At 40.7% G+C, this 11176-nt stretch overlaps 1 protein-coding gene across 11 annotated transcripts in view; it reads left to right on the forward strand.

Annotated features, from left to right (window-relative positions):
- Nucleotides 1-11176, forward strand: part of HECW1 (HECT, C2 and WW domain containing E3 ubiquitin protein ligase 1) — a 268810-nt gene that overhangs the window by 84866 nt on the left and 172768 nt on the right. For all 11 annotated transcript variants that reach the window (XR_014580687.1, XM_083826824.1, XM_083826828.1 and 8 more), the window contains one exon: nucleotides 11065-11172. Coding sequence is in view for 10 of the 11 variants with exons in the window: in XM_083826824.1 (XP_083682950.1) it covers nucleotides 11065-11172 (108 nt within the window). In the remaining variant the exon portion in view is untranslated. The remainder of the gene's footprint in view (nucleotides 1-11064; nucleotides 11173-11176) is intronic.

Genomic DNA, 11176 nt, shown 5'->3' on the forward strand with positions numbered 1-11176 from the left:
AAAAAAGAGTTATCTGAGGAATTTGAACATGATAACATAGCTTTGTTTCTATTTAAAAATCTCTGGCATTTATGAGCTTTCTTTGCAAAAATGCTACAGGTAAAGAAAACACACATTGAAGAAAAGGTGAAATGAAAACAGAGGTTTGAATAGTGAAGATAGTGTATTTGTAGACTTTTTTTTCTTAAAAAAAAGAACCATCGTTTAGTAGCTACTGTGAGACAGATGGAATATTTGCAGTTATTTATCTCAGTTTTCTCTTCCTCTGTTATCTCATTTGCTATTACTATTTGCTCCAGTATGAAGCCTCTTAGATAAATTAATATGGACTGCTGGCAGCTCCTCTAGATAAAGAGCTATCTTATAATTACTGCAGTAGCATTTTAGCTGCTACTAGATTTCACTTCTGTCATCATCTCCATATCTGATGTAGGGTAGCTAATGAGAAATGTTTAAACCAGACTTGGAAAGAATCATTTGCTCCAGTGTCTGTGCACACTGATGGCAGGAATTTATCAGTGCTGATGTTACACTCTTCTTACCCATATACAGTAAACTCTTTTTCCTTTTGACATTTCCTTGTGGGAAAGCAAAACATTATTAAAGGCTGTTTATTAAATGTTTCTTTGTACGCAAATCTTGTAGGGTCCAATTTCCTGCCTTTCTTTGTTGTTTTTTTTTGACAGAGGAGTAGTTCTCAAATTTATAGAAGTAAGAATGCCTTGACGTAATTAGTGACTGAAGTTTAGCTTTAAAACAGCACGTTTTGGTCCTCTGCTTTAGCGTGTGATGTTATTTCTGTCCCCAAAAGGCAATTTTCAGCATAATCCAACAAACCTCATTACTGAAGCAAACGGAAAGAGCCCCGTATTCTTCCTGCAGTCAGGCTTGGATCAGAGCTTTTTTGTATAGCTATTTCACCAGATGAGCAGCACGTACAAGTAGAATGTCACATGTGGCCAGCAGAGATGGAAAATGTTAGAAATGGCAATGTGCTGGGACTTGTGGGTCCCTGCATTACCGCTCTAATCTCTGACTTCGGCTTTCTGTGCATTTGGTCTGCTTGCTCCACCTCTCTGCCTGAGAAATATTGGTAAAACAAAACCCTTCACAACGAGCCCACTTAGAGGACAGTGATTTTTTTGATGTTTGAATTTTATGTCTTGGGGTTACCCATCTTTCTAATTCTTCAATGGCCTAAGATCATATCACTCTCTTCTTTAGGACTTCTCCTCGGTGGGTCACCTTGTGGGTGGTCTCTCTCTGGGCTGGGGATAGCGGCTGTGCCTTGCTGTGGTCATGTCAGCAAGTTACGTGTTGTACGACACCTGCAGATCTGCTCTCTCTGTAAAACATCAACAGAGGTGCCCAGCAGCCACACAGCTTTCACAAAGCACAGCACTATTTGTTTCGGGAAGAAAAAGTATTAGAGGAGCAAACCTGTCACACAAAAAGAACCGTAGAAAAGCTACACAAATGCTGAGCAGAGGAGGTCTTAGCTATCAGAGGCCTTGGCAGGTACATTACTACAGCAATATCTGTTCTTCGTTCCCACCTGGCTGCTCTTGGATCTGGTGGGAGTGACTTGTCATTTCAGGCTGAGTCACTTTTTTGTATTTCTCAGTTCTGTATCTAGTGGACCACTTTGCTACACAAAACTAGGATATGCCGTTTCCAGACCTACTGAGTATGGCACTAACAGTTGCTCTTGCCTCAGTTTCACCTCTTACAAATAGATGCAAAGATCTCTGAGTATTAGCTACAGATATAGTTTCAGACCCATTCTCCCTTTCAGTGATTCCAAGGTTTGTGTCTGTCATTTATGTACTGTTAACCTTGTTAGTAGTAATGTACCAACAAGCTCTTTCTGTAAAGGGATTAGTGCAGTGGTATTGTGCTTTATGGCATAGTCATAAAGCCACAGTTGTAATGTTAAAGGATCGTGTAGGTTGCCAGTTCTTTTCCTTTCTGTATATTAATTATGTGGTAGAGAGGCATTTACTGTGTGCCAAAAGATTCCCATCTTCATTTAGCATTTCTTCAGGAAATAACAACTGTGGTATTATGAAATTTTCCAGGTAAGCTTGCAGAAGAGTTTTCTGCTTCAGTTGTCATCTTGAATATCTGGAGAGGGAAATAATGCAGGCAGGGAGTACACCAGCCTCGTGCCTCCTCTGTGATTTTCAGCATTCTTACGCCCATGGATAAAGCTACTTCTGTGCTGTGGGGCCCATATTGCTGTACAGACCGGGCTGATAATGAAGACGGTAATGATGACCTACTAAAGCATTTTGAGGAAGTCAGACTATGGAGGGATACTGGTGCACAAAAAGCCAGCTTATGGCCTCAATTCCACAAAAAAACTTCATCCATGGAGCAAGTTAAGACGTTGACTGGGTAGACTCAATCATAGCATAAACAGTGGACAGCACAAATGGAACTCTTGGCAGGATGAAGCTTAACCCAAAAAGATGTGTTCTCTGCAGGTTGTCAAGCTAACCATGTGGCTATGTGCATTTTGAAGGTTCAGCATGTGTTTTGCTTAGTTTTCTAAACCAAACTAAATCATTCTTCTCACTCCTTGTTGTTTATAACACTTCAGTGCAATGTTCATAATATTTGAATATTCTCATGCTGTCCTTCACAACTCCTATAATGACTGTCTATGCATTCAGCTTTCCTAATCTTTTCTTATCCACAGATCTCTCCAGCCCTAAAGACATTTTTTCTTCACTGAAGGTCTTCTACTTTGTGATAAGCTTATAATTGAATGCCATTTTTTCAGATAAAATTGCTCCAGACTCTCAAGAGATTCTTTATCCATAGTGCTTCTGTGCAAACACTGAGTTGTGTGCGCTTTTCCTTTTTTTGCTGCTGTATCAGATCACAAACTCCTGTTTAATTTGCTGTCTGCTGTTATATCTTTCAACATTGCTTTAAGTCCATTTTTCAAGTACTGCAAATTATTTCTCCCCATTATTTAATGAACATTGTTACCATGCACAAGTGTCATTCTTGTTCACATTTCAGATCTTCCTATGTCCCTTTATATCATGTCTTCATACTGCCTTGGGCATGCAACATCCCTTATTTTAGTATCTTTAAGAAATTTTCATGGATTCACTCTTTTACCCTTGTCCACATTTTCCAAATTGTACTGTAATCATTGGGAAGGGAAGGCTTCCACTGACTGCAAGAACTTTGGACTGAATATTATATTAAAAACAAACAAAAGAACAACAACAAAAAGCTCTTTCATGTTGTACCTCACCAAACATTGCATATTTTCTGATTTCAGTCTGCACGGAGGCGGTCGTGATCATCTTTGTTTGGATTCCTTCCTCCCATCTTCACTTGTGCATGCAAAGACAAATGTCATTAATTGTGGAGAAATACGTGCAATGCATACCTAAAGTATAGCTGTAGCTGTACAAAAAGCCAGATGTGTCCCATCTGCCACAGTGGTGAGAATAAATCTGGAAGTGCTGGAGCTTTAAATCAGAAATGTGTATCCAGGATAGGCATAGCAGAAGTAGCAATGAGAGCTATGGGGGCACTGTGGTAGCATCACACTTCTAAGGGTATGCAGAACTAAATGACACCAACACCACTAGACAAATGCCAACACTACTGCAACTTAGCACCTGTTGTGGGTCTTTTAGCTCCCCAAACTGTTCTTGCTCAGCCCTACCTCAGCTCTTTGCTTCCTTCATTCCATCCACCTTTTGTGGTCTGTGGCTTTTCGGTAGATTTGTAGGTTACTGGAGAGAACCGAACAAGAGATGGGTTGTGCCGGAGCACAGATCCCAAACACCTCAGGGATACCATGGGTGAACACGAGCTATCAGATCAAATTTTAGCCGGACACTCCCCCATTACAGGGAAGGAGGGAGAAGTCCCTCGGGTGACAGAATTCATACTCTCAGTGGGATACTGTCAAGTGCAATGAGGGCAGAACAGTGAGGAAGGGCTTGATCCACAGTTCATCCACAGCCTTCTGAAAACCTCTATCACACCAAAAATGTAATATCATCTTGACAACAGGCAGTCTTGTGTTCCCGTTTTTTTATTGATATTGTGAAAGATCAGAGTATCTCCCAGCAGTAATTTGGAGGCTACTGAAGTGCTAGAGGTAATGTCATATATGATAATCTCAGAAATAGTTCCAAAAGTAAGCCAGATGTTCAAAGGTAAAAGTATTTTGCTGGAAGTTGCAATTCCTTGATTTGGGGAGTGGATGGCAGGTGTCCTTTGGGTTTTGTGTGTGACTCTTTCTGCTTTTTGAACCAAGAAATGTTGCAACTTTGCCAAATATCATTCCCCATTTTATTATGGTTTATGCTTTTTTCTTTTTCTTTTTTTTTCCCCTCTCATTTCTACTCTCCACTCATTGTTCACATTTTCTACCTCCCAATTTACTACCCACTCAGCTAAAGAAAAGTAATTTTTGTGCTATTAAAATAGAACCACTCGTGTACTTAAAGCACATACACAGCTGCTAGATGAAGGACTGAGTTTTCAGCACCGATGAAGATCCTTGTTTTCCAGAACTCTTCTCCCTAAGAAATTACAACAGGATGGATGCTAGCTGTAAATTGCAGTATATTCATTGTCCCTTTGTGACGTTAATGTACCTTCACCAAAGATGCTGTGAATTGAGATACGATAAGGCAACGTGTAGTTTGAAATGAGAGGAGCAATTCCTTCAGGCTGAATTTTGCACAAGCTCTGTGCTTATCAAAGCAGTGTTGCATTCACATCTTACTCAGATAAAAAGGCGGCAGAAATTGGCAAATGAATTAACAGTGAATTTTTGATCCACATTAGAGCTGGATCCATAGCTGTTGAGGCAAGTAGAAACATTCCTATTGACTTTTTATAACGATAGCCATTATTTGTGATTTTCTACTGTGGTATCTTTGTAAATAAGAAATTTGTCATCATTTTATGTTCTCCTTCAAATGATAAATTGGGTGGTAAGAGAAGAAACATCAGAAATAGAAAACTTATCCATGGCATACACTTAGATTATCTTGCAAAATAGTGTTAGTTTATTGATATTCCGTGCTCTATAATGCCCCTTTCCTGCAGTTTTCCATGCAAATTGCAAAACAGATCAACCAGAGCTAGATCTTTTTGTCCAGAAAACAATTTTAAGAGTATTTTCCTGACTACATTCATATGTCATTGTAGTACAGACATACATATTGACCAAAAGCACTTTTAAATTTCAAGCTAAAGCAAATTTGTTCAACTAAAGACTATAAATCCTTCTGTAATTTCAGCAGTACAGCATTTCTTATTCATAAGGGATGAAGACATGAAGTGTAGCTTCTAGTTTTATGCAATAATTGCATGAAGTTTATAGAAAGCAAGTGTTGTGATATGCAGTACTAAATCAAATTAAAGACAGATAAGAGACTAATACTGTACCAAGTTCAGGAACCTGTCTGACATCGTGTTCCTCTCTCATGTTAGGTATTTGTTTCTTTGAATGTACCCCAGGTTATTCTAAATTCTGCAGTTACTATTCTTGGAGAACATGGAAAGATAGATCGTATTTATCAGCAAAACGCTGTTTGGGAAGGGGCATTGTTTCTTCTTTTCCTCCCTCTTAACACAAACTGACCATAAGGTTCTCTCTGCTCTTTGCAATTTGTACATCAGTCCTTCTGAGGAAGAGGTACCAACTCTGTTTATCTGGGGTAATTTCAGACATGCTTTCTTTCAAATACAGAGGTCCTGTCTGTTTAGTGTAGGCTGCTGACAGAGACTGAAGTTCCTACGATATTTTACAGACCTTTTTGCGGGGTGGCCTTTATCAACATTTTCCCTAATTCCTCTGAAGAACAGCATGGTTTTTGTTCATTTGTTACTGTCTTTCATCGGAAAGATAGCTTTCTTTGGTGATGGCTCTTTATCTCTCTATAGATAGCGCTTGTAAAGTATGTGGGGATCTCTCAGCATGGAAGTGACAGTGCAGAATATTTTTAGTGGTAAATGGCTGTGCTTGGATGCATTTGGTTCAGTAAGGACAAGCAGTCTGTCAGAATCGCTGCTGGTTCCCAAGCTCATGCTAATATTTGCCTCTGGAGTGCCTGGGTCCCTCTAGCCGCTTCTCAGGCCCCTGCAGCCCGGTGCATGCTCGTTCATCACCTTCCCCTTTTTCCTCCAGTGACGTGCGAGGTGCCAGAGGCCAGCTGCCTCTGCTCCTACCCCAGGACAGCTTTGTGGGTCTGCAGCCGCTTCCCCTGCTCTGTGAGCAGGGCAGGCAGAGAGCACCTTCTGCCAGCTCCCCCACCAGCCTGACTCAGCTGCCCACGCGGTCCCCATCTCCAGCTGATGTTCAAAGGGCAGCGCATCCTGAATGCTCCTTCACTTGGCAGTTTTCTAAATTAGCTCCCAGTTTTCCATCTGGGGAAATGCAGCCTCAGATCTGAGGGTGATTGCAAAGTGTTTGCTTTTGGTCAAGTGGGCCCAAACCCAGGCTGTGCAGTGGGGATTGCCAGCTAAGCAAAGAGCTAGTGTAAATGTTAATCTTATTTCAGAAATAGAGGGAGGGAGATGCATTACAATGCTTCATTGGAAAAATGTCAAAAGCCATTAGCTGCTGGCTGAAATATACGAAAGGGAGCAGCGGTAGCTGTGTGCTTCATTTTGTGTAGAGGTGAAATGAAGCATTTCACCACTTACCTTAGGGTATTAAGGTACAACATGTTTTTAAGCTCTGTTCCTTTGTTATAGGAATTATTACTAGAAATATAAAATATTTTTTTCTTTTGCACATAGCTTTTCTCTACTTAAGATACCCTATCACCTGTGCACTTATATATGATGGGTTGTTGATATATATATATATATATATACACACAAGCACATGCATGTATATGTAGTACACAAAACAGCTGTGTATTTCCCATGCACAATTTTATTTCTCAATGTGCTACAAATGCAGTGTCAATCTCTGGGGAATAACAGGTCTGGAGTAGTATCACCTGCCAACCAAATCAGGTCAATAGGAGGTATTCATACATTCCATCCTCCTGAACAGTTTCAACTACTGCTATTTTTTCCTTGATAGGGAATATTCCGTTGTCTTTCACCTTTCAGAGATGCTTCCCTTCAAAAAGTGAAAGAGAAAGATTTCCCTTTTGGACCTGTATGTACTTTTAGACCTAAATTTTGTCTGGCTTAAAAATCCCAACTATCTTAAATTTCTGTTTAACTAAAAATAAGCTTTATTTCTTTGGAAAGAGGAGATACCTAGCTTTTCAAAAGATACAGGCAGGGCTTACATCTGGTTGTGAGAAGGACCTACACAGTGGATTTCTAAGCCATGAGATTTGTAAATATGTTTTATTTGTATTATAAATTTATCTCATCCTTACTCTGATCTTTTACACTTCAGTTAACAAGCTTCTTTATTTTATAAGAGCTAAAAGTAACAGGACCAAAATACTGTTTTTTGTTTCTTTTCTTGTAATCTACACAAAATGGGTAGTGTTGGAGAGTAGTACTCAAAGACTCTGCTCTTCCTCCTTGGGGTGACCTGTGTATTGCAGATTGTGGGAAACTCGTCTTAAGACATCCTTTCTATTGCCTGAGCCTGTATTTCATCAGTGGCTGCTGTCTGCAAGCTGTGAGTGCATGACTAAGTCTGTCTGTATCCCTTCCCTGACATGCTGTGTGACCTGACCTTTTGCTTTGGACACTGCTTTCGGTACACTCCCATCTCCTAGCAGGAGACAGCGTGCAGATGTTACTTGGTGAGAACAGTTGGTTCCATCTTTCCCATATTCTCACCTGTCAGCTGTAACTGTAGACCAGCCTGCTTCTTCCTTTTCTTCATTCTCCTTCTACCTTGAACATGTAGATGCAGAGCGGTCTTTTTTCTTAGCTTGGTTTGCCAGGCGTTCTGGCTGTTTGCTACAAAAAGAAGGAGACGGCTTTCCACAGTCTTCCCTGCTGGCTCAGGCTGTAATACAAATGTGATTTGGTTCGGGTATGGGCAGAAGCTGACATCTCAGTCAAATTAGAGAGATTGTGTGACACAGAGCTCATACTGCCATTATGCCAGCTGTGGGAAGCAGACAACAACCCATCCAGTGTACAAGCCAGCTGGCCCCAACAGATAGTACGTATGAATACAGCATTTTAAATCTGATTCTGGGATCTCTTGTGCCGCTAAACTCTGGCCTAAAATGTCTGTGATTTGTTGAGCAAAGCCACCCAGTTTAGCTCAGCTAACCCTCCTTAAGCAACACGGTATTTTGTAAACAGTATATCTTGAAAAACAGTAATTATCCATGCTTCTTAATCACATGGCAGGTGTTGGAGCATCTCCAGCAGCTTCCAGAGCCTAAATATGACAAATAAACGTCATGAGAGATGAAACTGGAGACGAGCAAGCCTGAGCTGAGGGATGTCCTCTGTATGCAGTCAGTTTCAAAGCTCCAACTCAGCACAACATTTTAGTATACGCTCACCTCTAAGTATAAAGCATTTTTCCTGTCAGTTCACGCGTTTATATCTCCTTGCATGTATATAAGTGCTCCTGCTTCCACAGAATGATGTGGGTAATACTGGATAATCTGCATCCAGGATGGTCCTTACTAAAGTAGTCAAAGATGTATACTTATCTGCCCCTTTTGTATGTGATTTTACATTTAAAAGAAGACAAAACTAGCTATAAAGAAGAAGAACAGATGAAGAACAGAAATTGTACCAGAGGATTTTACTGTTGAAGGTTTACTACAGGAAAGTACTGTGTGAATGTGCTGAAAAATTTCCACTTCTATACAGAGCAGGAAACACAGCTAGTGAAATAATTACTGACAATTAGCAAGTCAGCAAAGGGAAAATGTATTGTAGATGGCATTGCTGTTTATAATTATCCATTGCAATCATTAATGACCTCTTTAAAAGGATTTCCTCTGTAAATCCCTCGAGAGTGGCACCAAAGAGTTCCATGTTGGTAGCCCACTTATCTTTCTCCTTGGAGAGCACAACTATGTAAAACTGAAACAATAACATTGACATTTGCCTGCTGCTTTATTCTTTCGGTGAAAGTGTAGTTTCCTTCAATTTAAAAGTCTAGTCTGTTTAACCTTTGCATATATAGTTGAATATGTTGTTCTTAGAGTGTCTTGACTTTGTCCTTTGTATGCTGTTCAGCAGCCTCCTGAAGGCACTGTGCTTGGTTCTGTATGGCAGATAAACCTGCCCATTGAGACAGACCTCTCTGGCCACATGTCTATTGTTTTTTACTTGTTTGTCTTGTTTCTGGAGGTCATTTCAATGTCTGTATCAGCATGGCAAGAGGCACAGCATTCACGGTAGCACCATGAGTGCAGAAATGGCAAGCTCTGTGGCCATGCTGGCTCTGGGCACTGTTTTCATGTCTCTGCACCACCTCGTGCTGCTCTGTGCCTCCAAGCAGCCTGGTCAGAGATGGCCTCATGTGGTCTGCGTAGCTCTGTGGGTTGTCACAGCATCACTCCATCCTTAGACGTGGAGTCCTTTTGTCATGGTGGCATCATCTTCGTTTTCTCACAGACCTATGTGATAATGAAATGGTGTATATAGTTGATGTGTTTTAATACTGAATTTAGTGGATCATATTTTTCCTTAGGTTTTTGCATGACCAATGATTAATGTAACTGTCCTTGGAACAGAATTGCAGCGCCCACCCAGCTCTTTTTCGACAGCATGGTTGACTCATTTAGTGTGTTTCTACAAGTCTCTGTCAAAGTTAAAACTGCCTTCATTGCTCTCTGGTCACCGTAGGCAGAGCTCGGCCTTTGGCTTTGTGCAGATGTGAGATCCATGACACTGAGTAGTGAGGCTGTGGCTGGGAGATGCGGCACAGCCAACAGTGCCGCCGCCTCAGCCCTCAGAGTGCTCAGCCACCCCGGCCTGTCATAGGCCTCTACCTCCAATTCCCACTCTCCTCAAATGCTCTGTAAATGTCTATTTTATTTCTGCTGTGCTGATTCCATTTACTGATGATCAAAACCATGTGTACTGTCCTGGTATGGTGGCAATATGTGCGTCTTTGTTGGCTTGGAAGCCAGTGTAAGCTCCTAAGCGAGGATGGGTCATGGCAGGGCCTCACAGGCCCTTCTTTTAGCTGTTGAATGACAGAGGGACAAGAAGCAGACCCTTGCCCTGAGGCCGGGGTGTGTTTGCTGGCAACTGTACTGGTTAGGGCTTGCAGATTTCTCTTAAAAAGAGCTGGTTGAATCAGTCTAAAATGAAACTTGGAAGCAAACTAAAAATGAATTAGCATGGACCATCAGAAGGCTGCTTTTCAGACTCACTGCCTTGCCCTACTGTTATTTATACATAGCCCTTTGCATGCAAGGCGGTTGCTTTCTCAGCATTCAGCCTGAGAGCTGTCAGCAACTTTTAATAGATTACTCGTGGATCCAGACATCTTTGAAACTCAGCGTGATAGTCTAACAACCTCTAGGTGTCTCAAAATGCTGAGTGGACAGCACTTCGTCATTAGTAGCTTGGTTTTAAAGGCTGAGAGGTGTTTGTGTGCTGTCTGTGAATGTACACAGTTAGTGTAATAATTCTTTAAACATAAATATCGTTCACTGTCTACTACAGTAGACGAATAACCCCCTCTGTCATGGTAATAGTGAGTGTAGCACAGATGCATACACACTGCTATTCTCTGATTTTTTAATTTATTTTTTTTTTACGGGAAAAACTAGTGCAAAGGGGGATTATTTTTTTTTTGCTATCATTTTCTATTCCAGCTAGACAATTATTTTTAATTAGGAAGGGATTGATCTGTGTTAAGCCACATATTTTCATGTTTGAGAATTTTGTAAGGATGTGTCTTTTAAAATTACGTCCAAAAAATCTGTGATTTTAAGAAGCACTGCAGTTATTTAACATATAAATGAGTGAAAAAAAATAATTTCTTAGCATGTGGTGCCAAGCTGTCTAGCAACCATAGCATGTTCTGTAAATCCAAAAACATATTTTTAGTCTGACTCTGCCCTGTGTGTTGTCATAACAGGCAGTTGATGATACCATTTTCTTTGTTCATAGATGAAGTTTTGTCCGAAAACTTTTTGGACTACAAGAACCGTGGCGTCAATGGCTCTCATCGTGGTCAGATTGTCTGGAAGATTGATGCTAGTTCTTACTTTGTGGAGCGTAA

Source organism: Anser anser (assembly GCF_964211835.1).
Source record: "Anser anser genome assembly, chromosome: 2".
NCBI lineage: Eukaryota > Metazoa > Chordata > Aves > Anseriformes > Anatidae > Anser > Anser anser.